This window comes from Suillus subaureus (assembly GCF_016647635.1).
Source record: "Suillus subaureus strain MN1 chromosome Unknown BJ212scaffold_11, whole genome shotgun sequence".
NCBI classification, from domain to species: domain Eukaryota; kingdom Fungi; phylum Basidiomycota; class Agaricomycetes; order Boletales; family Suillaceae; genus Suillus; species Suillus subaureus.
In genome coordinates, this window is record NW_024538567.1 from 500,272 (window position 1) to 526,213 (window position 25,942).

At 44.0% G+C, this 25,942-nt stretch overlaps 12 protein-coding genes across 12 annotated transcripts; 9 read left to right on the forward strand and 3 right to left on the reverse strand.

The window, feature by feature from the left end:
* Positions 1–1,379: 1,379 nt before the first annotated feature.
* BJ212DRAFT_1479586 (uncharacterized protein) lies at positions 1,380–3,317 on the reverse strand (the record flags this gene model as incomplete). The annotated part of the gene is made up of 7 exons (XM_041339915.1): positions 1,380–1,801; positions 1,877–1,920; positions 1,985–2,246; positions 2,295–2,409; positions 2,462–2,560; positions 2,607–3,128; positions 3,195–3,317. 7 exons carry the CDS (start codon positions 3,315–3,317, stop codon positions 1,380–1,382), a joined length of 1,587 nt encoding a protein of 528 aa, XP_041194452.1.
* Positions 3,318–3,598: 281 nt separating this feature from the next.
* Positions 3,599–4,342, forward strand: BJ212DRAFT_1298661 (uncharacterized protein; the record flags this gene model as incomplete). The annotated part of the gene is made up of 5 exons (XM_041332725.1): positions 3,599–3,638; positions 3,688–3,771; positions 3,832–3,987; positions 4,038–4,148; positions 4,302–4,342. 5 exons carry the CDS (start codon positions 3,599–3,601, stop codon positions 4,340–4,342), a joined length of 432 nt encoding a protein of 143 aa, XP_041194453.1.
* A 1,388-nt stretch (positions 4,343–5,730) lies between these two features.
* BJ212DRAFT_1479588 (uncharacterized protein) lies at positions 5,731–6,256 on the reverse strand (the record flags this gene model as incomplete). Its single annotated transcript, XM_041339916.1, has 2 exons — positions 5,731–5,866; positions 5,922–6,256. The coding sequence occupies 2 exons, from the start codon at positions 6,254–6,256 to the stop codon at positions 5,731–5,733; spliced, it is 471 nt and encodes a 156-aa protein (XP_041194454.1).
* Positions 6,257–7,299: 1,043 nt separating this feature from the next.
* Positions 7,300–7,476, forward strand: BJ212DRAFT_1218914 (uncharacterized protein; the record flags this gene model as incomplete). Its single annotated transcript, XM_041329344.1, has 1 exon — positions 7,300–7,476. A coding segment is annotated over one exon (177 nt), but the record flags the coding sequence as incomplete, so codon positions are not given.
* A 1,090-nt stretch (positions 7,477–8,566) lies between these two features.
* On the forward strand, positions 8,567–8,785 carry BJ212DRAFT_1223074 (uncharacterized protein; the record flags this gene model as incomplete). Its single annotated transcript, XM_041329410.1, has 1 exon — positions 8,567–8,785. A coding segment is annotated over one exon (219 nt), but the record flags the coding sequence as incomplete, so codon positions are not given.
* A 24-nt stretch (positions 8,786–8,809) lies between these two features.
* On the forward strand, positions 8,810–8,995 carry BJ212DRAFT_1269169 (uncharacterized protein; the record flags this gene model as incomplete). The annotated part of the gene is made up of 1 exon (XM_041330793.1): positions 8,810–8,995. The coding sequence occupies one exon, from the start codon at positions 8,810–8,812 to the stop codon at positions 8,993–8,995; it is 186 nt and encodes a 61-aa protein (XP_041194457.1).
* Positions 8,996–9,046: 51 nt separating this feature from the next.
* On the forward strand, positions 9,047–9,542 carry BJ212DRAFT_1479589 (uncharacterized protein; the record flags this gene model as incomplete). Its single annotated transcript, XM_041339917.1, has 2 exons — positions 9,047–9,077; positions 9,127–9,542. The coding sequence occupies 2 exons, from the start codon at positions 9,047–9,049 to the stop codon at positions 9,540–9,542; spliced, it is 447 nt and encodes a 148-aa protein (XP_041194458.1).
* Positions 9,543–9,680: 138 nt separating this feature from the next.
* Positions 9,681–9,881, forward strand: BJ212DRAFT_1269001 (uncharacterized protein; the record flags this gene model as incomplete). Its single annotated transcript, XM_041330776.1, has 1 exon — positions 9,681–9,881. A coding segment is annotated over one exon (201 nt), but the record flags the coding sequence as incomplete, so codon positions are not given.
* A 134-nt stretch (positions 9,882–10,015) lies between these two features.
* BJ212DRAFT_1269197 (uncharacterized protein) lies at positions 10,016–10,294 on the forward strand (the record flags this gene model as incomplete). The annotated part of the gene is made up of 1 exon (XM_041330797.1): positions 10,016–10,294. A coding segment is annotated over one exon (279 nt), but the record flags the coding sequence as incomplete, so codon positions are not given.
* Positions 10,295–13,769: 3,475 nt separating this feature from the next.
* Positions 13,770–15,909, reverse strand: BJ212DRAFT_1298664 (uncharacterized protein; the record flags this gene model as incomplete). The annotated part of the gene is made up of 10 exons (XM_041332726.1): positions 13,770–13,899; positions 13,936–14,326; positions 14,551–14,726; positions 14,782–14,825; positions 14,884–14,931; positions 15,162–15,210; positions 15,270–15,358; positions 15,577–15,635; positions 15,774–15,813; positions 15,874–15,909. The coding sequence occupies 10 exons, from the start codon at positions 15,907–15,909 to the stop codon at positions 13,770–13,772; spliced, it is 1,062 nt and encodes a 353-aa protein (XP_041194461.1).
* Positions 15,910–18,255: 2,346 nt separating this feature from the next.
* BJ212DRAFT_1298665 (uncharacterized protein) lies at positions 18,256–19,828 on the forward strand (the record flags this gene model as incomplete). Its single annotated transcript, XM_041332727.1, has 9 exons — positions 18,256–18,351; positions 18,447–18,456; positions 18,542–18,638; positions 18,694–18,773; positions 18,801–18,894; positions 18,946–19,069; positions 19,121–19,338; positions 19,385–19,529; positions 19,766–19,828. The coding sequence occupies 9 exons, from the start codon at positions 18,256–18,258 to the stop codon at positions 19,826–19,828; spliced, it is 927 nt and encodes a 308-aa protein (XP_041194462.1).
* A 2,564-nt stretch (positions 19,829–22,392) lies between these two features.
* On the forward strand, positions 22,393–23,351 carry BJ212DRAFT_1479592 (uncharacterized protein; the record flags this gene model as incomplete). The annotated part of the gene is made up of 3 exons (XM_041339918.1): positions 22,393–22,974; positions 23,028–23,042; positions 23,097–23,351. 3 exons carry the CDS (start codon positions 22,393–22,395, stop codon positions 23,349–23,351), a joined length of 852 nt encoding a protein of 283 aa, XP_041194463.1.
* Between the last annotated feature and the right edge of the window lie 2,591 nt (positions 23,352–25,942).

A 25,942-nucleotide genomic window follows, 5' to 3' on the forward strand; every position in this document is an offset into this window, starting at 1 on the left:
GTGGGCCAACAGAGGGGGATGTCATATAAACGGGTGGGCCGATGGGGTGGGAAATATGTATTATATATATGAGTGGGCTGATGTAGGGTATATTAGATAAACAGGGTATGCCCAAATACATATCATTTAGATGTATGGGCCGAGGTATTGGTATACTATATGGACATATGAGCAATGCTGTTGCACTAGTTTTGATCCGAGTCATCAATGACATTCAGACTCAGATCCTGTCAACGTCGATCAAAGTCAACACAGCAAGTACCAAGTCCTGAACATCAAACCCTGACCATCGAAACCCAAAACCCAAAACTTCAAAATACCAACATCAAAACTCAAAACTCAAACATTTGTATGACTGTCAAGTTTTCTGTCTTGAATCATTGAGGCCTGCATACCAAATGCTGACACCCGAAGTTGTGTCAGTAGTCAGGACTTCAGGACTCAGTGATTCGATACTCAAAAGTCGTACCAATATCTGAATTTCAAGTTTCAAGTTTCAAGACTCGAATCACCGAGTCCCAAGTCCTGAGTCCTGAAACCTGAACATCGAAACCCAATACCTGAAACTCGAAAGTCATACTGATATCTGAATTTTGAGTTTCAAGTTTCAAGACTCAAATCACCAAATCCTGAAACCCGAAACCCAACACCCAAAACTCGAAAGTTGTCAAAATGTATGAGTTTCAAGTTTCAAGTTTGAAAATCAATACTCAAAACTCATACATTTTTACAACTTTCGAGTTTTGGGTGTTGGGTTTTGATGTTTGGGACTCGGGACTCGAAACCCAACAGTCATGACAATGTATGAGTTTCAAGTTTTGAGTCTTGAATCACCAAGTCCTGAGTCCTGAGTCCTGAAACCCAAACATCAAACCCCTTATATTGAACCCCAAAATCTGAAACTCGAAACTCATCGAAATGTATGAGCTTTGAGGTTTGAGTGTTGATTTGTAAACTCAACACTCAAACCTCAAAGCTCATACATTTTGACAAGTTTCAAGTTTTGGATTTCAGGGTTCAATATAAGGGGTTTGATGTTTGGGTTTCAGGACTCAGGACTCAGGACTTGGTGATTCAAGACTCAAAACTTGAAACTCATACATTGTCATGACTGTTGGGTTTCAAGTTTTGATCTTTGTTTCTAACTTTCAGGTTTTGCTACTTGGTACTTGAGACTCAGTGATTGAATAAATGGACTGGCAGAGGTAACATTCATTGGAAAACTTGTACATATGTCTATCACTATGCAATTATGTAGCCATGTCAACCTCCTCAGAAGATGCTTCAACCTTCACCTCAACATCCATGTCATTGGAAGAATCATATTCTGGGACCAGGTTGCCCAGATCACCTGGGTCCACATTTTCGCCAGACGTATCTCAAAGCTCTGGTTGAACAACCCAGTTGTACTCAAACAGGAGGCCCTCAGTGGCAGAGGCATCCTCAAATTTTGGGGGTGCAGGCATCATCTCTCCAAATTGAGAGATCAATGAGAGGGGGGAGTGCAGATGTGGATGGTGACATGGTTGGGGGGATGGATTGATCAAGCAACAAGGATGTTGCATTGGCTGGAGGTTCAGGAAGTGGGAATGTGGGGTGCCAGTTGATGATTTGTGCCTAAGGCCTTCATGGAGGCATTGCAGGGTATCAATCTTACCATCCTGCTCTGCCACATGAGCCTCGAGAATGGTGATGTAAGCTGTGCCATCCTGAATCACAATTGCCATGGCATGGAGATCTGGCATGGGCAGGTCGAGTGCTGCAGCAGGGACTGCTGGACCAGGTGCTGGAGCAGGGACTGCTGAACTCGAAGATGGAGGTGCCACAAGGGAAAATAATGGTCAGATGGTGATGAAACAAAACTCGGGTGACTTACGAGCTGGTGCAGGTGTGGGTGCCTTGACAGCAGTGATGGTCTTGCTGCAGCCACACGTCTGGGTCTTGGAGGTTGTCACAGCAGCGACACCTGGAGTTCCAGACTTACCATGAGACTGACTGTGAGTCTGGGCCTTGGATTGGGAGGTAGGGGGAGCTTTGGAGGGAGCCTTGGAGGGTGTCCTGGACCTTGTGTTCTGGGTGGTAGAGGACCCATGAACACATTTCAGTGGGGTACCCATAGTTGCTGGGATGCACTTGATCTTCTTTGTTGTGCAGTGGACGCATGACATACATGGATTCCCAGTCCTCTTGTCCAACTGAGTTGCGCAGGGCCACTTTAGCTTGGTGCAAACCTGGCATGAGTTGTTCTGTGGATTGTGTTAGTGAATGGATGCTTGTCAAATAAATCAAAGTACTCACTGGTCCAGGAATGAGAATATCACCTCCATCGATGACTGGGGGTGCCTCCACTGGGCTTTTGGGAGTCAGCTGGGAGGGCTCAATGACTGCTGGGTGACTGCTAGCAATCACCTGGTACAGTGTGAGCATACACCTGAGTCCCAGATGCATAAATGTGACTTACTGTAGTGGGGCCAAAGGGCTTTTTGGTCAGAACCCAGGGTGATCTAGGCAAATTGGAGAGCCAGGGAAGGATGACTTCTGGCACTCCACCCAACAATGGCTACAAGAAACTGTGAGCCAAGTCAAAGACAAACCAGACGACATACCTGAATACCCATATCTTCCTTATCTTCCAAGTCCACTAGGGGCTTGGACATCACCCAGCAAGAGGACTTCGCATGCTTGTGAGTCTTCATCGCAGACTTTGGTGGTTGGGAGGAGAGTCCCAAAATCATGGGAGACTTCCTCTTCCAGCTCCCTTCCACCTTGGGCTCCAGGTCAGCATCGACAGCCTTACCTTTCCCCTTGTCCCAGAACTCAGTGGTGGTGCTGGTGGAGGGACTGGTGACATTGCCAGTGCAGATGGGTGGGGAGGGAAGATCCACTGGAATTGGACCTGTGGAGGGAGGAGCAGCAACTGGGAGATCAAAGGTATGGTCACCTAAGGCCTCCCAGGCGATGAACTTGGGGCACCAGACATGTGTCAAGAGACAGGGATCATTGTACCCAATGTTGTGCCAGTTGGGCCAGACCTGGGGAGTCATGCCCTGGATGCACAATAGCTCCTTGGAGCACAAAAGCACAATGCCAGGCAGGGGTCCAGACCCATAGTCCTTGATCACTTGAGCCTGCCTGGATGTTAGAGAGAAAAAATGAAAAGAAAAAAGAAAGCTACATACCACAAGTGAACTGACCTGTGTTGTCAGAGAAAAGTGGCTGTTACCTAGGGGAATCTGCTGGGCGCCACTGATGATGGCCATGATCTGGGCAGTGGATGCCTTGAGACCAGTCAAAGAGTTGTCAACTGGAGTGGACATGATGATTGAGTTGAGAGATTTAAAGATCTTCAAATAGGGTTGAAATCAGTTATCACAAAGATGAAGTTTCAAAAGAAACAAGACATTTGATGGACGATTGATAAAATCATTGATTGTTTGTCTTTGTTTGGTCCCAGCTCAACTTCAGGCAATCACCAATTTTGTGTTGAACTTCGAAGTTTTTTCAATTATCAGTCAACAAATCAGTAAGTTCCCCACACAACATGAGTCCACAGTCAGCCGTTTGATTCAATGACCCTCCAGTGACTGACTACAATTCAATGGATGTGGATGAGTCCACTGTGTCCCAGGCATCACTAGGTGTGTTGTATTTTTATCATGCCTTATCTATTTACTGGATATCCCTTAGATGATCTATACCTAGGGCCGGATGATGACATAGAATATGATTCTCCATCATCCAGATCACCAGATGTCTTGGCTGCAATACCCAGTGAGTTGATCCATTCATTAGGATCAAGGATCACCATGTATGCTCACTAACCCCTTGCAGATCAATCACCTCTAGCTCAAGCTGATCATCCAGGTTTTCTCATTGATCCAGACTTGTACCTTGGGCCTGAAGATGATATCATTGATGTGGATGAGTTGCCAGATTCTGCCGATCCTAAGATTGATGTTCTGGCTGCATCAGAAGCATCTATGTCATGTGAGTCCATTCATTCCAGAGGATTATAGATGCTTATTGTATCTCTCAAGTGGATGACACCTCTAACAAACTTCAGTCAGAGCAGCTGGAGCTCACTAACAAAGATTTACATTCAATGGCCTGGGAGTTCCAACCATTTGGGTCATATGAACACACTGGGTGTGAGTATCTGACCAAGCAGATCATTTATCTCTGTGCTAATTTGTCTGCAAGTGCAATCCATTCAAGATTGACTTGGTGATTACAAACACCATACTGGGGATCTTCCTGATCCTTCCATTCCACTGCTACTTGAGGCTGAGTGACCCTTCCAGATGGCTTGGGCAGAAACTTCCAACAAACTCAGAAGAGCTGATGCAGACCTCCAGAGGTTGCAAAGAGCCCAACGGATGAGCATTGAAATGCTCAAGGTAGTAGATTCACTGATCAATCAGTTTGAAGATCAGATTCAAATGTAAAGCACTGAATGTTTGATAGTAGTCAAACCACATGTAAGCTTCTGAATTTTCATTAACATACCCACATTGTGTAAACAACCAAATTTGCGATGCATTCCTCTTCCATTTCCAATTGAGTTCCGCAGGCTCAGGAGTCCTGGGTGTCAAACACAGAAGTATAAGTCTCACTTTGGCTCACCAAGTCCTGAGTGTCAAACACCAAAGTTCAATTCTCACTGTACAGAGGATCGCTGAGTCCCAAATTCAATCTTCAAATCAAACTCAGGACTTGGCGATCCTCTGTACAGTGAGAATTGAACTTTGGTGTTTGACACTCGGGACTTGGTGAGCCAAAGTGAGACTTACACTTCCATGTTCAACACCCGGGACTCCTGAGCCATGAAGATTAAACAACATTGACATGTACATAAAGGCAGGCAGTGTAGTATCAGTCCATTACTTCTTTCCCCTTGCTCTTGTCACTCAAGAGGTATTGTCTGATGGCTGTTGAGTTGATTTACTCTGGGTTGTCCTCACCAATGGCTCAATCGCCAGTTATTTTCCCTGCATGTTTTTTGGCACCAGAGATGTGTGCCCTCCTTCCATTCCAACATCCTCCTCAACATTGCCAGTGACTCTGTCAGTCAACCCAGCCAGGAGGTCACCCATTCATGATGTCAGCAGTGCACCAGTTTTCACTGGCTTGACTGGGTAAGGCTTTGGAATTGCACATGAGGACTGCTGTCCCTTCATGTGCTGTTGAAGGACCTGGCTCTCTTCTGGGTCTCTTTTGCAGGGATCTACCATTGGCTGCATCATCATCAACATCATCCTCCATGTGATGAGAGTCACTCTCAGGATTACTCCTGGGATTGCTCTTGGTGTTGGTTGATGAATTCCAAGGCCTTCAGATCATCTGCTTTCTGACTTTACAAGTCTGATGAGAAGGTGAATTCCCAGACACAACTGATGCTACCATGTCTCCATCTTTGTTCTTCCATGCTTTGAACAGGAATGTTGGTCCTTTGCCTTTCTCCTGCTGAGCATGCCAGAAATTGAGTAAGGCTGTAGTGTCCCAATTTTGCAACTTGGAAGGCTCCTTCAAGTCCACATCACCAGAACATACTTCCTTGCCACAAAGTTATTGTGACTTTGTATGATGGCACTCCATGGCATGACTGCCTTGTTGCTCCCAGAACAGATCCCTGTGTCCATGCATTCAACAAATTCTCAGGTGTTGCGACAATAGACTCATGATAGTGCGATGTAAGAAATGCCCTCACTATGACCTTCTTCTCCTTGAGTTTCATTTTGGTGATGTCTGGAAGCAATGGCATCCCATCTCCATTGGTTTCCAGTTCAAAAGCAGGCTCTCGATGTCCTCCCAGTCCTTTGTCTTCATGAAGCTGTCCCCATCTCCTAATGCCTCATTATCATTGTGCCTGCATGACATAAATTGAGATCAAAGATCTGCAATGGCCAACATGTTTCACTTACATCCAAAACAGCACCTCTCCCTGTTCATTCTTCCAAGCCAACATCACAAACACTCTCATCCCACATTGCCTCCACATCTCCTTCGAAAAGTGCTCCATATATGCAGGTCCCTTCTTACAAGTGACTTGTGCCTGTATCTTGGGAGGAGGAAAGTTGTTGGACCATTCTTTGGCTGTTTCCTTTGCCTTCTCCAACTCATCATTGGACAATTCAGCCATGACTCTCTTCACAGCCGCCTGATAATGCTTGAACATACCAGGACCTCCTGGCTTTGCCCTGGACTCGTCCTTGATCCTATTTAGCACCTCTTCCTGGTTCTGCTGGTAGATCACCATCCTATGGGTCCATTTCCTCCCATACTTTAGCATGTCCTTCCTTTCCTTCTTTTTCCTGTTGTTAAACAACCAAGTCTTGTATATCTGAGCATTGATGGAAGAATAAGATATTAAAATTTTAGTTTTTCAACACAGCAAGGATGAATCATCTGCTTCCTCTTCTTCCATTGTGCTTGATCGACCTTAGGAGCAAATAACCTGGCAGCCCTAGCTATGGCAGTGAAAACTGCTCACCTCTCTTTCCATTTTGCTGAAGTCCACTCAGGAAGGTAGTTCTTCAACTCTGAAATTTCATTTTCCGTGAGCTTCTGTGTCTGTGGTTGACGTGCCCTATGTCTTCCAGAAGTCAACTGAGTGGAGTGACCTGATCTTGCCATGGTGAATGAGATTGCAAAATGGGCTGAGGATAAGCAAGGTGTAAGTAATAATGGTGACAAGTCAAACTTTGAGCAAAGCCTAACAGTTGGTTAATCAACCCATATTGGATGCAATGCCATTAGTGGAAATGAATTTGTAATGATGCATCAAGACTGCATAACATCATATTGCAACAACAATTCATTCGACCTTCCTGAGCTAATGCTTTGCTTGCAACATCAGAAAATAAGATGAAGATAGGTAGATGCACCCCACTGCAAAAATCCCACAGGGTAGAAGCAAGGGGCAGCAAGGGTAGGAAAACTTGGGTCAAGGTCCCACTTGCAAGCATAAAACAACATGCCTACAGGTCCATGCCTGACTCTCCCCCAGAATCACCAACACTTCAGCCTGTTGAGGCACCACCTCCTTGGGAAGACTTTCCTGACAATGCTTACAAGCATGACCAAGGCTCATTTGAGCCTTTGCAACTCCCAAAAACCATGGGAAGTTCATGTAAAATGTTGGATTGTCATTCAAACGATAGCTAAGCATAAAAAATGCAAAGTCAGAATGACTACCTCAGGCAATGGCTGCCAAGGCAGGAATCATATCTGCATCACTTCCTGGATCGAGAAGCTCCACCAGAAGATAGGAGATGCGTCATCTGCAACCAGGATGGGGTCTACAAATGTCAAGATTGTCTTGGGGAGCCACTATATTGCACTGGCTGTTGCAGGAGTCAACATTGTTGCAATCCTTTCCACTGGATCAGTCAATGGAATGGTCAATTCTTCGAGCAGAGTTGTCTCGCCCATGTTGGACTCGTCATACACCTCGGTCATGATGGCAAACAACATCCAGTCCTCACAGATAGGTGGGATTTGTTCGAAGAAGACAAGCATGAAGACCAGCTTGAGCCTGATGATCGACCATCTGTGTTGGGACCTGAGTTCCAGCTGAAGGAAAACACCATGGTCATCATTGACAAGTCTGGAGTTCATTGTCTCGAGGTTTAATGCTGTGATTGTCCAAATGTCATGAGTCCAGACATTCAAATGTTTTGACATGGATTTTTCCCTGCATCATTTAACAAGCCAAAGACTTTGTTCACCTTCAGGGTGCTTGATGATTTTCTATTGGACAACCTTGAATGCAGCACCTCGGCAATGAACTATTACAGCAAGCTCCAGCGAATGACCTCGAGCATGTTTCCACATCTTGTTCTGGTAATGCCAAATCTCCAACATCTAAAGGACATTATATTGACACAGCACGCAGCAAGGACCGATACAGAGAGCTCATGAGAGTCACTTGACAGTGGAGGCAATTGAAGGCCATGAAATGGCATGGATTTGGCCATCATTCTGACAACCCGAATGCAGGAGATCTCACATTGTTTTGCCCCACATGTCCTCAGCCTGGGATTAACATATCCTTGTCAGGGGATGAATCACTTGATGAGTGAGTCTAGTTTGATACTGAAGTCACCTCAGCTATAATAATGACTCCAAGCTGGAAATACACCTGGTCATTTGTTATGGATGAAAATTTCAAAGCAGAACACCTGCATCCCATCAAGCCATGTGATGAAGTGTGGCTTTCCAATGGGTTTGGATTCATGGTGGGAAAGGACAGGTATAAAACCCATCTTGCAGAGGCTGCTGACACATTGGAAAAATCAAGCTGCAACAATCACCAGGCAGTGAATCAAGCAAATGCAGCTTGGCACAAGCTGGAGTCCATGGGAATCAGGGGAGTTGCCTGTGCCCAACACGGTTGCTTTGTCCCTCACTCGATGGTAGATTTTCAGAAAGGTGAAAGGCAAGCCAACCATGCCATTCTACATTAACAAGTTAATGGTACATCATTTGCAGACAAATGAACATGGATTATGCCCTTTGTGAGGCTGCCCAGCACAACATGGAAGACATAACCAGGGCTGTCACCTTCTATGACATCAACTGTCAATACAACAAGCACTTTTGGGTTCAGGTGGATCGAAGCCGATTTCTCGAAATGGTTCTGGAATTGACCATCATTCCTGGAATCAGGTTGTGGCATGTCCACGGACATCAGGACAGCTGCTATGTCCGATATGCATCAAATTTTATTGAAGGCATTGGTCGGATCGATGGTGAGATCATGCAGACCCTATGGTTGTGTCTCAACCTGATTTCCCCTGCTGCTCGGGGAATGTCATCCCCACATCAAAAGGAATGTCTTGATTATCAGATGAACAATTCCAATTTCTGCAAGATGATCTGCATGAAAAGGACTCTTTGCCGTAAATACAAGCAGGCAAAGAATGGCATCGCCCAAAGTGAAAAGGCTTTCAACAGATTCAATGAAGCAGTGCCTGCAGCTTCAAAGAAAGAATGATTAGCCAGCAAGAGGATTGCTCAGTCCAGCAGAATAAATGATCCTGCGGCAATGGATGTATATGAGATTAATATCAAGAAGGGTAAGTTGACTTTGGCTACATCGAAGTCAGAATTAATTGTTGCACTCAGCACCGAGCAAAAAGGAGATTGAGCTTAGACTGCTGGAGGAGGGTAATGCCCATAATGCAGCACCTGCTCGCAGATCAGTGGCAACATGGATATCAATGGGGTTGGCAATTGAAGAGGCTCAAATTGCATTGGTCATCGAGCTCCAAAGAATTGGAAGAAGAACTACAGAGACACAGAGATTAGACATCACCCAGCAACACAATTGTCTCCAAGGCCAGATAGATGGATTCACTTGGTCTGCTCTTATGCATCTGGGAGAGGGATTTGATGCAGACGATGATCCTGATGACTTGAACATAGACATTCCCGATGATCTTGATGATGACCCAGCAGATTTCACCGACACATCTGATACATGGGCAAACTCCCCTGAGCTCACTGTCATCCCATTGCCATCAAACCTCGGGGTAGATTGAAGCAGATGCTGTATGGCAGAGGATCTGATTCTGCTGGAGATGTCACTTCATGAAGGGCAGGCCAATGATGCCCTTCACAACCTCCAGATTCACTTGTGCAACAAGGTGATCCTGTTCTGAACAACAGTCAGGCAGGCCAAATCTCAAGCCCTGAAAACTCGAGCTTGGTCTCAGGTGACCTCGGTGCAGCAGGCAGTGTCCCTCCATGCCAGTATATATACAAAGACCTGGAAGCAAATGATGCAACTCAAGCCAGGGCAAGACCAGCTTCAGACATACAAACCACTACTTTGGGAGCAGCTCAAAATCAGCACTGCCGTCAGCAATCCAAATGCCTGAGGTCAGTGGAATGAGTCCCTCACTTGGTTCTGGTCTGTCGATGTGGACCTGGGGGGTCCAGATCACTTGTGGAATGAGGAATGTGAGTTCGGGCATGCATGACATATCCCATGCTCAGCTGATGGGACCCATCTGAAGTTTACCAAGTTCATTGGCTTTGGGCAAAGGCCCTATGGGATCGATGGAAGGAAGAAATGACATTGGTCCAATTGGAGATGGATTGGACATGCAACTTTTTCTTGTGGGAAGCAACCCAATGGGGCGACAGGATGTGGGAATCATTGGTGAAACACCTTCCAGGTCATTCATGCTACTCAGGAAGGCAATCCCAAATGTATTCATTACTGGTGCAGGATGCCCAGGCGGCATTTCAAGACCTGCAGAGTGGGTTCATAGACACTCAAGATGAATGAACTTTTTTGCCAATGATATGAAACAGCTACTTCAACCCAAACATTTGAGTCTCGGGAAATGCCTGGATGAACAAACATCAGAGTTTGAAAATTTTATCTATCCACTGGTGGCTCATATCTTCACATCTGAACCAACTGGCATTGTGATTGTGATTTCCAGCTTCATACTCCTGCATTAGCCATGCCTGTATTGCAAACTCCTCCTGCATCCCCTTCTAATGCCATGGATTCCGGCAATGAATACTGACCCCTCACACTCGGTCTTGCAGATATTGCAGCCACAATGTCAATGGCTGCATCACACATCTGAGCAGTGATCTTCCAATATCAGACAGAGGCTGCCAACACCGAGGAGCCTTCCACTGCTCAGATCATGCACTTTAAAACTGGGCTGCAATGGGAGATCACTGTAAGAGACTGATGACTATGGTGGTCAATGCTGAGATTTCCAACAGACTTTTGTGACACCCATCCTGCAGTACTCGGCTGCAAGGCACATCATCTCGGTCATTCCAAACCTAGTTGCCCATATTCTTCAGTTGTTTCCCCAGCTCACCTGGAACACAGTTCCTGACCACATCTTTTCATCCCACTTATGTCTCTTTCATGATGTTGCAGATCTGGGAGATCCCTCCAGGATTACAGTGGCTCAAAAAACTGTTTGCATGTTTTGACATTTTTCACTATCTATGATATTGTGTGAGAACAAACAAATGCCTCAAGGACATGCTTATACCACATTGTAGTATGGCCTCAGGGCTTTCATTTGAGCCCTTCACCGTGGGAATCGGTGGAGATATGGTGGAGACATAAGGCTTACAAAATCATGACTCATGCAGACAGTTTTTTGAGCACATATTAAAACTATATAAATCATCATTTATGACACCATAACAATCATGCCACCATTAAATAAATTATCAAGTGGTGTCATTATGTCATTTTAAAACCATATCTAACTATACAAACCAAAAATTTCCATATGTCATGGTTATATTCACCATGAAAGCCACCCCCCCTGCTCAAAGGGATAATATCCTCTCTCTTTCCTATTCTGGCCTCTCTGCTTGTCAAATTTTCTCTAGAACTGGAGTATGCAAGTCCACTGTGGCCAAGTTCATCAAAGAAAGTCACACAGACAAGGAAAACTTCTGTGAAGGGCATCCATCCAAGCTCACCTCTACTGATAGGAGGGCTATTATTCAACATATCACTACAGGAAAGGCTGATAATGCTGTCCAGGTCACCTATTACATGAATTCCACCATCACATTCCCTGTCTCTTCACACACTGTGAGAAACATTCTCAAGACAGCTCATCTCAGGTATGCAGAGAGGACTAGCACCCTTCTTTTTTCACATATATACCTTGCCATCTGACCCAATCCTATTTATTGTGGTCTTATATGATCATATAACATGCTTCCAGTCCATGTAATCCAATTCTGATGGGCTAAGGCAAAGGTTAGTCATCTCTGTTTATGTGTGTTAGAGAGGAGAGCCTTTTCTTCCTTGTTACTGACCTGAGATGAGCTGTCTTGAGAATGTTTCTCACAGTGTGTGAAGAGACAGGGAATGTGATGGTGGAATTCATGTAATAGGTGACCTGGACAGCATTATCAGCCTTTCCTGTAGTGATATGTTGAATAATAGCCCTCCTATCAGTAGAGGTGAGCTTGGATGGACGCCCTTCACAGAAGTTTTCCTTGTCTGTGTGACTTTCTTTGATGAACTTGGCCACAGTGGACTTGCATACTCCAGTTCTAGAGGAAATTTGACAAGCAGAGAGGCCAGAATAGGAAAGAGAGAGGATATTATTACTTTGAGCAGGGGGGGTGGCTTTCATGGTGAATATAACCATGACATATGGAAATTTTTGGTTTGTATAGTTAGATATGGTTTTAAAATGACATAATGACACCACTTTATAATTTATTTAATGGTGGCATGATTGTTATGGTGTAATAAATGATGATTTATATAGTTTTAATATGTGCTCAAAAAACTGTCCGCATGAGTCATGATTTTGTAAGCCTTATGTCTCCACCATATCTCCACCGATTCCCACGGTGAAGGGCTCAAATGAAAGCCCTGAGGCCATACTACAATGTGGTATAAGCATGTCCTTGAGGCATTTGTTTGTTCTCACACAATATCATAGATAGTGAAAAATGTCAAAACATGCAGACAGTTTTTTGAGCCACTGTATATCTGGCTATGATACTGCATGGTGGATCAGAGACACTGCAATCCCAGACAAATTATGGCAATGGGACTGGGTAATGGGTTGCTGTGTCTTTCACTACCAGCATTGGCTAGTAAGAACTATGAACAATTTCCTTGAGTGATGATTAATCTGTTCTAGGGTGGTGTTGAGGATGATGGTCTGATTCTTCCTGAGCAGGTGGATGAAACCTCAGTTCCATCACTGATGGGACTGAGGTGGCTTAGAGAACACCTCCGGACATTGGTTGAGGAGCAAGAAGAGGGCATCAGTGAAAAGATGGCAGAGATTGATGTGTACACTGGCATCCTGACGAGATTGAAGAGAGGCAGAGGAGAGTAGTGCTAGTCCTTGAGTTCAGAATGTTGATGTCCAAACTCCATGAAAATGACATACAGTCTTCCAAATATCTAACCTAACATTATGTGCCAAGTCCTGAATACTGAATATCAAGTATTGAGTACAGACAATCATATATCATGTTGTGAATGTGGACTCCCGAATATTGAGACCTGAATGATGAATATTGAGTATTGAGTATTGAGATTCAGATATCGAGACTCGACTATCAAATATCAAGTCCCCAATACCGAGTCCCCAATATTGAGTACAGAGTTCACAATACCGAGTCCCAAACATGGACTACCAAATCTCAAGACCCGACCATTGAATATCAAGTTCCAAATACCAAATACCAAATACCAAATACTGACTACCAAATACTGAGTCCCTAATATCGCAATAGTGGACACTTGGAACTTGATATTCAGAATTTGACATTCCATAGTTGGGTCTCAAATATCAACATCCAAATGCCAAATACCAAATACCAAATACCAAATACCAAATACCAAGTCTCACATATCGACCCCTGAATACTGAATACCAAATCCTGAGTCCCAACTAGCGAGTATCGACTATTGAAACCCGACTCGATATTCAGGTGTTGATATTAGGGACTCAGTATTTGGTATTCAGTATTTGGGGGTCAATATGTGAGACTTGGTATTCAGTATTCGGTATTCGGTATTTGGCATTTGGGTGTTGATATTTGAGACCCGACTATGGAATGTCGAATTCTGAATATTGAGTTCTGAATGTCCACTATTGAGTATCAAGTATTGAATATTGACCATTAAGTCTTGAGTTCTGGATATTGAGGCCCGAATATTCCAGATCCTGATATCTAATATCTGGTATTTGACAGTACGTGCTAACATGGGTAACTACACTTTCCACTTCTTTCATCTTTCACTGTTTGTAATCCACCCTAGCCCATCCACACAACGGAACCCCGGCATAAACATGAACAGAATCCCTCATATACCATGCCCAAGCAATCCAATCCCCTTCCACTGCATGAACCCCATGTCTCACAATCCTTCCAGAAAACACAATCATGCAACCCAGATCGTACCTGAACTCCAGCTGAAGGCTTGGCATGCTCATCTGAGCATTAGAATAATTCCCCACAGTAGTGAGAATGTCGAAGCATTCAGGAATAGATAAATGGTCTTGATGATTGGGGGTTTCCCAATTGGAAATGATGGACAGGCTGTTAAACACAGATGCCCAGTACTGGAGAGTCTCTGACATCTTCTGCAGTTCCTTGCTTTCTGCCTTTTCTCCAAGGCTCGAAAAGGCTTGCAAACCTGCCCAGTACTGCTCAGGATGCATCACCCTGAGTGCTGCTGTTGCAATGGCTGCTGGCCTTGCAATCGCTTTGAGGATCTTATCAGAGGATGCCCCCTTCAATGATGCAGATACCTCCAGATCGATATCACTTTCAGTGACGCAGTGTGGGATAACTCATCATCAACTAAAGAACACTATGAGTGAGTGGACATTGGCTTGATAGTGGCAAAATAGTCAAGGACTAATGGCCAGTGCCTGTGGAAGTTCAAACCCCACAACAATATATCACTGCAGCTGTTGGAAGACAATGCAGTCTCATCAGGAAAACATTCCTACATTGACTTGGAAAAAATGGAATGATTAGTTGGGTAGGAATATCATTTACTTGTCTTCTTACCTTTCTTTCTCAGCCTCTCTACATCATCTATGTCCTCACCCTTCACCTGATATAGTACCATTCTGACCTGCCTTTGTTTTTCCTGTACCATGACCTTCTGCACAACCATCTCCCACATTTGTTCCCTCAGATTCTCCACCTTGGCTTCTAGTTTGGCACATGTGTGCACTTGATGCCTTTGAGGTGCCAATTGCATTCAGTTGTATGAAGAAAGCATAGTCTCATTGAAACTCAGCTTCAGGATAGTCATAAGTGCTTGGTATGTCTCCAGAGGTCTTCAGGGGATGATATCAGCATAAGCTGAGTACTCATTTCAACAGATGAGGAACCCACCTCTTCCTGGATGGGAAGCATCATCACCACATCGTGCACCTCTCTTGCCTTTAAATCTTTCATGCAGTGAAATGGCACTGCAGGGCACATAGGAATGATGTCTTCGCATCAGCAGAACTTCCAAGGTTGAAGGACAGGCTGATGTGTTTGACCAGGTCAAGTGGTTTGAGTGTGGTTGTGAGATGGGATATTGACATCTCCTTGTGTGTCTAGATGGTGCAAAGGAGCTGGTGGGAGGCTATGTCATAGATGTGGATGAGGCCTGTGGCAGTACCCACAAGAAGAAGTGAGCTGGTGAGGGAGATGGTGAGAACTGCTATTGGTTGGCTGTATTCAAGGTGTGTCAGCTAGGTATACACATCAGTGAAAGTATGAGAAAGGCATACTTGACTGTTATGAGATCTTTTTGACTGTTGCTGTCCTCATCAGCGACAGGGATGAGACTGATGCCTGTGCCTCCAATGGTCTCAATCATCTGCCCAGCATGTTTTTCAGTTCACTGGCAGAAAAGGTTGACTTGGTACATGAAGCCATCTGGCAAGGCAGCAAAAATAAGTATTTGGTGATATCCCAGCTGCTGATGATATGGATTTGGGGAAGCAGAAGGTGGTCAATAACAACTGCAAAGATAAATCCCAGAGCTTTGTATCTGAGGTGAACAAAAGCTAACCGCAACTTGAAAGATGAACTCACCTTTACACTATGATTGAAGGATGTGGTAAGCATGTGACAAGTAGGGAATTGCACCCACACTGCAAACAATGTCTTTCACTGGTAGGGTGTGGTCTGATAGCATACAATATGGGGTCAGAAGTTCATTTTGGGTGTCATTGTCAACCAGCCTACATTGCTGTCAACAGCACAACAACAACAAGAAATTTACAACAGACCTTGCCATGGACCAAACACTAACACCAGAGTCATCACTACCTGAAATAAGGGTGTCATGGGTGACATATTATATTCTCTGATGTGCCTCCCATATTTGACCTTGGGTTGTTCCTCCCACACAGAAGCTTCCCACATTATCTAGCACAATACACAAAAGCCTCTCAGGAAGGACTATTTTGAAAGCAAGCTTGTCCTATGATGCTTTGAGAAAGGTGAAAGTTATATCAGAGACATGAGACTGGTATGTCAGTTAACCATGCTTGAGAGTGTTACTTAATGTGAAAGCTGTTTGGAGTGATTGGATCTAAACCTTGTTCAGTCTAGCCATCATGTGCAGTGAGTCATCAATGCACGCCTTTAAAGCCAGATCTATAGCAGGGATTCTGACTGAGATCCAAGGTTTCTAGATTGACCAGAAGCTGAGAGCAGGGGAAGTTGTGCTGTCACAACACCTTGGCAACTATGAGGTACATATAGTGTATAAGTTGTTTAAGAAGGCATGGATGATGGGTGATGTGAAGGAGGTGGTACAGGTCCTATACAGGTAACAGGGATCATGTTGCAAAGAGATGTTGTGAAGGGATGAATTGCGAATGACTTGGGCTGCCACACTTGTTGGAAATCATACAAAATGTGAATGTTGATGGCTTATCAAGTACTTCAAGTGATGACACCCTGAGAGAGCATCATCTAGACAGAGGGAAATAAAACCAGGGTCAGGTGCCATGGTTGATGAGACTATGATATATACTACTGCCTTCTTGTCTAAATTTATTTGTGAGAGGTTGAGGAATTATAGACCTTTTGCCTGGCAGTGGAATGCATGAGTAGCTGTATTATTGTCTGTGGAAATAATGTACTTGTGAAGCATAAAATTCAAATGCTGGTATTTTCAGGTGATGGTTTGATGAGATGAATAGGAAAACAAAAGTGCAAGGTATGAGTAGCCGTGAAGCATAAGTTTCAATTTCTAGGTTGTGGTAAGTACAGTCCAGAGGCAATCAGAGGAAACACAAGCTACATAGTCATCCAAATCACATTCTTGAAGAGTGAATTTCCAAAGACCTCACTTCATCATAAACATGTCAGAGAGTATTGTAGTAGATATGAGTGTCAATTGTATACCAGAGAGATCAACCCACATTATTGAGTACAGCCATCTGAGATTAGCTTGACATGCTTTCAGAACCTGTAAGTAAATTTTGTCACCTTAAAGGCACTGGTCCTCTCTTGATGTGAAACATTCTCTCTAGAATGACCACCATATCTCTCTCTTCATTTGCCCGTTTCTCATCTTTGAGGTTTGGTAAGAGTTGACAGAGGGTATAGGGTAAACTGTGACAAGTGGGGAAGTATAAAATGGGCACACTTACAGCTACCTTCAGATCGATAGGCTAGAATTAATTTTTGTTCATTCACCACTTTTGTTTACTTGTGGAGCTAGACAAACAAAAGGGTCCTGCCTGTTACTATACTTCATTGGATGAAATATCCCAGAATGGCACTGGACCGCACAACTTCTATGATATGGTATGCTGCTCATTTGACACTGCATCTGACACCCCACTAAGCTCACTGCTGCTATGACTATTTATTACCAACTCATTATGGTATGTTCAACATCATCTCTGTTACTGATCATGCCAGCATGAGCTCAGCATTAGTACTTGCAGGTTTCAACATGCTCCACTCAGGGCTAGCAATCTGGTCATTAGCACAATGGCTTTCTCATCTTCTCGAAGAGGAAAGGCAAAACAAGGGAGCAGAGTGTTGAAATTTGAAGGAGCATTGACAAGTATTGATACCAATGTCTAACACTAGCTGTACAGTATATGTCAAGTAATAGTTGTTGTAGCTGTATAAAATAATCAAGACAAGTACCTGCTATTCACAAACCAACCATGAACCTTTTCAGGTGTGACAGCATCAAATACAGCATTCCACAACAACTGGTATGGATCACAAGTCAGCTCACCTGTCATGTCTCCCCTCGCAGACAACCACTTTCCAAGGGCCTTCTGACAACAGAACCTATGAGACAAGAAAGCCAAAGAACTCAGTTGATAGTTCAGTGGCTTGTGTTAGTGGCTTGTGCTATGGCCTTGGATGACATTTGGGCAGACATAGTGACCCATTGTTGCTTTATGGCTGCTGGAATGTGATGGCAGTTTCCAACCATGGTGAGAGTGGTGTCCAAACTTGAGGACAGTGCCAAATGAGAAAGCTGCACAGTTCAGTGCCATTCTGGGGTATCTTGCTGACAAAGTATTGTAAAATTTCATATGTTACATATTTCCTTAATAGGAATGTTACCCTCATGTGAAGTCACTGTCACAGTGGTAGTGGTGGGTCACTGAACTACATTAGTCAGTGTCTGGAACTTATGGATTGCACACCTCTTGCTTGACATATTGATTTGGCTAGTTCACTTTCCTGGATCATGTTTCACCCCTTACCAAGCCCTTTGTTGCTTTCCAGACTATGTCTGTCAGAACCATGAATCACCTTTTCTGCTTCCTCCATATTCCAGATACAAGTGTTGAGAATTCCACCTGCAATCTCAGCATATATCTTATGGTACATGATTCTGTCAATGTGGGGTTTGTAAAGTGTATGAGGTAGTAACTGACTATAGCGATACTTTTGTCAATGCTTATATTTCCTTCCCCCAGTGGTGTCGTGGTGTGTCATAAATGTTCTGACTCGACTGCCTTGTCTGATTCATCTGTCTCCTCGCATATCTCGACCTCCTCAACATTGTCAGTAGAACCTTTACCTCCAAAAAAGGTCACAGTTTCAAACAAGGACACAAGGCCCAAGAAAAGACACTGTTCATCAGATCATGATGATGAGAAAAGGGCAAGGTAACTCAATCAATTCATTCCAAATGTTCTGATCATTCATAACAACTCAACATAGAAAAAAAGAGTCCAACATCAATCCTCATGAAGAATTTCTTGCCACTGCATGCTGTATTGCGCGCTGCATCAATGTGTTTTGTAAGACAAAACAACTAATCAATGTAGGTTTGGCTCTGCAGCAGCACGATGCTGCAGAGAATGGTGAGCTATCGGAAGATGAAGATTCCCAGGTTTCTCGTGAGAAGCAACTCTCAAAGATGTAAGTCAGTCTCAAATATTTGTATGAACCAGTTCTTTTATCACTTCACAGTTCATCTAAAGTCCAAGAACGATACAAGAGGAACTATGCTCAGCTGCTTCAGCTTGCTCCAAGCTTAAAACCTCTACTTGGTAACCCTTGGAAAGCCTCTGAGCTCAATACTATCATCAAGAAAGTGAGTGCACACGCATACATATATATATTATGTACTTATTTGATCCATCAGATGGATGCTACTATCTCGGCTACTCACTCTGATGACACCTCACATCTCAAGAGCCAAATTGGCCATTATGCAGCCTTCAACACCAAGGACCACCCAATATATCTGGCTATATATGACAGAAGTAGTTCATGGACCCATTTGGGTATTAACCACCCTGTTCTAGTGCAGTTTCTCTGTCTGGTCAGGGAACTTGGGAGATTTTCAGAGGATGCCGACAAGTGAGGTTTTTTAAAGTCCACCTCATGTTAGTCTAATATTTCACAGGGCACTTAAAGACATTCAGTGCAGCAAGGTTAACTTGACCACATTCATGCTTCCCGCATTCCTATGGGCTGGAGACCCACCAGGTCAAGACTATAACAACAACAACATGTTCGAGGGCATGTTTGATGGGTACTTATTGGAGCGGGTAGGCATTTTTTTTTGGTATTATTTTAGATTGATATTCCTCTGTCTATTAGACTATGCAGCACATTTTTACAAGTCCATTGAGTGCATATGGAGGGGAGACACGCATGACACACACCTGCAACACTACTCTACACAACATGACCAGTGGTGGAAGTGGCACATATCACCTATGGCTGTCTACAGGTTTGATTGCTTCAAATTTGCATACTGATGGGTTGCTCAATTTTTATTCAGGTTCATTTTGGTATCAGTGCTAAGAACACTTGGTCCAAAATTGATGGTGCTTTCAACTGCTAGGAATTCTACAACAACATCATTGAGCTTATTGAAGATTCACCTGATCCGGGGTGAAAGAAGACCTCCTCAAAGCTTGGAATGTGTAAGGTTTTTTTTATATCATCAAGGGTCATGCTAATCCTGATTTATCTAAGAAAACTATTCAAGAACAAGGAGGGCCATGACAACAGCAGTACTAGAGATGACAATAAAATCTCTGGCTCTCGCAAAGGCAGGGATAACAATCTAGCAAGAGTCCATGCTCAAATGGCAGCACATCATGCAGCCAAGGCAATCCTGACACCAGTTCCTTCTACTCATGGACCAACTTCACCTCCACCTTGCAAGCCAACCCCACCTCCACCTCACGAGCCAATTCCAACTCCACCTCCCCCTGCTCCTCAACCTAAGCTAAAGCCAGCAGTGCCTGTACATGCTGAGTCATGCTAGGATTTTGAACTTGTACAGGTTGTGACCAAGCACAAGGCTAAGTAAGAAGGTAAGCCCAGCATATACTGGAGTTTGTATTAAATGTAACAATCTCGATCCACAGGCTGGTGGTCATTCAATGATGCACAAGGCACCCACACCAACACCAGCAAAAAAGTTCAAGGAAGTAGCCATCCACTACTTAATGGATCCACATTGCACATTTCCTTTATTTGCATTGCTCGCAGGCCATCAAACGACACTCATGTGTTATGGTTATATTCTTGCTTTTATACTCCTGCTGTCATGCACTATTGAACTGCTGTATTATTGACCTACTCACAGGCTTTTCATATTCTTGTTCTATTGTCCATCCTTGACTACCCATGTTCACATACATATGCTTGGAACCATACACCCAAGTGTCCCTTACTGCTTTGTACTGTCATGTTTTCAATGCAATGTCTCATTATATTGGAATAAAATTGCAATGACTGATTACTCTGAGCGAGATTCAAATGCCTGATACACATGGAAATGTCTATTATATCAGAATGCCAGACCAATGCCAGACCAAAGTCATATGGCAGTTAGAATGGCATAATTTTGTTTCTCTGATGTTATCTGACTTGCACCAGATACTTATGGCAGACCCATGTCTGAGTTGTGTAATTTTGGTAATGTGAAATATTCTTGGCATTACAATCAATGCAAACACAGCTATGGCTATTACTGTAAGGACGTTAGCTTGAGGCTGCACTTCAACTTAAAGGCCAGATTTGAACTTCACAAAAGTTTCAGAGCCTTGGTAACTTCATTCTACCATGGCAGGGTGTCCATCCTCCTACCTCTTGTTTCAGTGCATCCCTTTGCTCTTTGCATGGGCAACTTTCCCTTGACTGCTTTGTTGGAAACTATTTGGGAAATGCACAGTAACACTCTAGTTGATGGCACTGTGATCAATCCTTGCATCATTGAGTTCACATCAATGGTCAAGCAGATGCTCAATTTCAGCCACACTGGCAATGCGCATGTGTTGTGCTGGAGACTAATGGATAGAGCTTGGATTTCATTAGGTATCATTCATGACAATCATAAATGCATGACATTGAGTCAGGGCAGTGCTGGGTATGCTGCTCTGGCATTATCTGAGAGGGTGGTTTGGTTTGAAAAATGTTGTAGGAACTACAGCCAGCCATAGTAGGCCTCTTGAAAGTTGGTCAATACTAGGCATGCACATATGCATGCTCCATAAGGCTTTATTGTGTGCTTGGAGCTCTTTTAGGTTATCAGTCCATGATCATGCCAGTGCATGTACTAGTATCCAGTAAGGGTGAGATCAGTGAGTACTATGGCATGTGTTTCCATTCCTGATCATGATTGTTATCATTTGTAATCTTGATTATCTCTTCCAGAGCTTCCACAACCTCACTCCTCAGTGTTTGCCACATGACGTCAACATTCAGTGCCCAGCATCTAACAATCATGCCTACCTCAGTGGTCCAGCATGAAAAATCTTCTTGCTACAGTCCTTTCCCCTCCAAACACCCCTACAGACACCATGGAACCAGAATTATTTCCATTCCACAGGCAACACCTGTCAACCACAAGACATTGAATCTCATAAAACCATCATCCCCAGGTTTGCCACCCACAGATAGCACTGAAAATTGTTTTGAATCCATCAAATCATGTGTTGGGGAAGAGGAATTACCAGAAAGACACCAGTTGCAGTTCAGTTACATGTCCCTGCTTCCACAGATCCCAGACCATTGCGTGATATCTGTCAGTGGTCCTTTGCTTCTGATCATTCTGCCTCCAGTATGTTCAATGAGAATTAAGTTTTAATTGACAACATTCTGATTAAGTTGAAGATGTAGTACACAAGGTACTGAATTATTTATCCAAACCAATGTTACATAAGAATTGCATGGTATGTCTCTTTGTTCAATGCTTGGTGCTTGCATGCTTACCAAATATCACAGGAATTCCATGGTGTGAGAGCATGAGAATATGGGTTATTAGAGAAATTATTGGGTGAAATGGCCCGAGTATCAACCAAGCCCAGGCAAGTCATCCGAATCTAACTGTTTTAGGCAACACTTAACTTGCTCAGACTGACATACAATTATCATACCCACACCCTCACCATTAACATGCCCAGTGTTCTGCATGAAGAAATGTTTGATGACATGAAGAAGTTCATCAGTAAATCCATTGATGCCCTTCCATATGATCACACCATTATCAATCTAACAATCCACATGACTTGGCCACTGGAAGTCAAGGATGGATCAGTAACACCAGATATCATCATTACCATGACTGCCATGGAGGAACCTACAGAAGTTCTGCTGATCCCTTTCTATGGAGAGTGTGCATTCATGGAGACTGATAAACACGTGTTTGAGAAGATGGAGAAAGTGATATGCACACATCTGGACATCATCTGTGTGGTTATTGTATTAGTATGTGAAGCCACAGATTATGCCTCCCCTGATGAACTTTTGGACACCACCAATATCCTGCATGGTGACACTGATGGCAGTTACCCACAACCCCACACTCTTAGATCATTCATCAGGAAATGCAGCATGCTACATATAGTTGGGGAGCCCATCGTGATCACTGGTTACACTTGGTGCCATCTCTCTTCAGTAGAGTACTTTGTTTGGGTCAAGGAAGATGATGTTCTGATAGACATCTGTTCCCAAGATCCTGTGCACATGGTGTACGGTGTAAGTTCTCATCATTCTCAACCTTTCAAACTGATGTAATGAATTTGATGCAGACTTTATTGCCTGAGGTGGATATAGACACTGTCACAGAGATGCTTGAGTGAAGATTGACCATGATCAAGGATTCCTTTGTTACTTTCCAGAAGGAGATTGCACCTGACCTCAACTGCACTGCTCTTGTGGAAACCCACATCACATCCTACTCTGACTTGGACTGGCATAATGCTGCAAAACAAATCATTTCTGCTTCAGAAATCACTGCCCACAAACATTATCTCGCCTGGCACCTGTCACTTTTCAGTGTGGACAGTGACAAGTCTTCTTATGTGCCTTTGCAGGAGACAGATGAGGAGGGAGGGAGGGAGGGAGATCACTGAAAGCTCTGAGCGTAAGTATCTGAGCACATCCAAGCTTCCTTGTTCCAGGTTAAAAATTCTCAAGGTGGCTTAGCGGGGACCATTTGATTGGATGCATCATATCACAAATTTGAATTGAGTGAGTCCTAGATACTCATAGTCGCATTGTATAGTATGAATCATTTGTGTTAGCTGTCTCATCTGCCTTACAGCTTTTACCCCTGACTGTTCTTAATTTAGGCTAGCCCCCAGTGAGTCACATTCACTGATGAACAGCAGGAAATACTATGGCTCATGGTAGAATCATCACCCCCAGAAGTTGCCAGGTCACACTTTGTCACAGCAGGTTACTGCTGCTGCTTTCAGAGTCTGCTTGGTAATGCCTAAGAAATTTGTGGTCTGACAGTTACAGGTCAAAAATCATGATTATGTTGGTTGGTGTGATGTGGAATATAGTATGGGATGTGGTTGTAATTATAATGGCTGTATGGTGCAGGAAATGCTACATGAGAATGAGAACTATGTGGTCCATGATGATGAGGCAAATGAACTTGATGCTGGTGTGATATAACATGTCTGGACAATTGCTGAGATCAGCTCACTGACAAGTCATCACAGCAAGTGGTAGTATTTATTTAGAACTCCACTATGGCAGCACTTGGCTGGCTGGCTGTCACCTGTGTGACTTTGATGGCTTTCAATGAACTTCACCATTTCTTAACAAAAATTGATTGTTCAACCTCACAATGACAGGTGCATGATAGAAACATTGACTCAAGTTCTGAATTGTGTGTGGAAGTAAGAATTGAGTGAGATATTTAGGTCATGATGACTTCTGGGAGTGATAATTCCACCATGAGCCATAGTACATGGCAGCTGTGCCATGGGAAGGGGAGGCTTACAAATGGTCTGACCGTTTTTCAAACACTGCAGGACCTTTTCAAAAGCACATGAGTTTTGTCATCATGTGACTGGTTCAATTTTGCCCTAGGTGACAAAAGCAAACAGCGATGTGATGGTGGGAATGATGAGCAACAAGTGAATGAAATGAAAACATACCTACCCCTTCTTCTTAAGGAGGCTCTCTGAATGTGCTGGGTGCTGGAGGGTGTCATTTGACACCTACTGGAAGTGACCTGAATGTTTTGATGAAAGACAATGTTGTGAGTGAGTGCAGACAACATCATAATCCCACTTGGTTTGGCATGCTGCAGTGAGTTCCAGCCTTTGTGTGTGCCCTCAACATGGCTGCCATCAGACTAGATGTCTTGATCTAAGCGCTTGAGGCACCCTTTTTGGACATGTTTGAGTTGCTCTTGATGTACCTAGCAGAATATGATGGTGTGAGTGTCAATTTCCACTCCCTATGAAGCAGGCAGACTTACCTTCTGAGCCACTGCTGACCACACACCTTTCTCAGCCCATTTCTCAAAAGCTGCAAGAAGATGCTGCTCTTATTCACCATGATCCCAATACTCTGCTCTGTGTCCATGTTATGCATGCTTCTTGAGGATTGTGCCCTGAAATATCAGCAGCAATGGTGCTGTGGAATGGGCTGTTGCTTATGTTCAAGATCACAGCAACACATCTCATGAGGGTTCCTGTTAGCCAGAGTAGTATAGCTCATGCCAAAGTTACATACCTTGCACTAAAGTGCTAGATGTCCAACTTGGCCTCTGTCTTGGGCATGGCAGAAGCCACTGCACTGTGAATATTGTAGCAGTTGTCAGCAACCATCATCTTTGGTTATGGGAGGTTGAGGACATCATGGCGCTGCTTGAGGCCACACAGTAGCTCTGTAATCTCAGCATTTGCATGTGTCTGACAGAAATGCTTGCAAACAGGGCGTATCATACTATCAGCCTCCAACTTTTCAAAGTCAGGTCGAATACCCTTTTCTAGGGTACAGGAACTATCATTGTCTGATTCCAACAACTACAAGGACATTTTAGAATTGAGCATCCCTCACAGGTGCTGTTGCACACCTACTAGATGGACTGAATATGCTACTGAAACTGCAAGGACAAGGAAAAAACAGGGCTGGGAAGGAGGCAAGTGATTGTGTGCTGGTACTAGCATGGAGACTCAAGCACTAACCAACTAATGTAAGGACAGATTAATGATGCACTATTGCTGGGCAACACCAGACACTCTGCAGGTCCATGTTAAGAACCATGCTCAAGGGAGAGAGAGACTGACTCAGAGGGGCTTGGCCTCAGCTCGTATGCTGTGCCCCTTACCCGAGTATGTGCCCTTCATTTCAGAGGAAGTCCAATGATGGTCCATTGAAGTCCAAAGGACTTCTGGAAGCTGGCGGCTACTCTGGTGGAGAGTGCTAGAGGACTTCTGGAGGAGCACAGGAGAATTCCGGAGGAATGCAGGAAGTGCTCAGGAGAGTTCCCACTGCAAGGTAATACTTCTACAGGAAACAGGATGGAAAGATAGGAGGTCCAGAAGTATGGAGGACAGAAGGGTGGGATGTCCAGACATCCAGAAGGAATAGGGGCTACATTGGACTTCATCCAATGTAGAAGCAAACAGAGGTAGACTACCCTTAGGTAGAGTCAGAGAGACAGGAAGTGGACCAAAGTCCGGAGAGAGGGCAGGTGCTG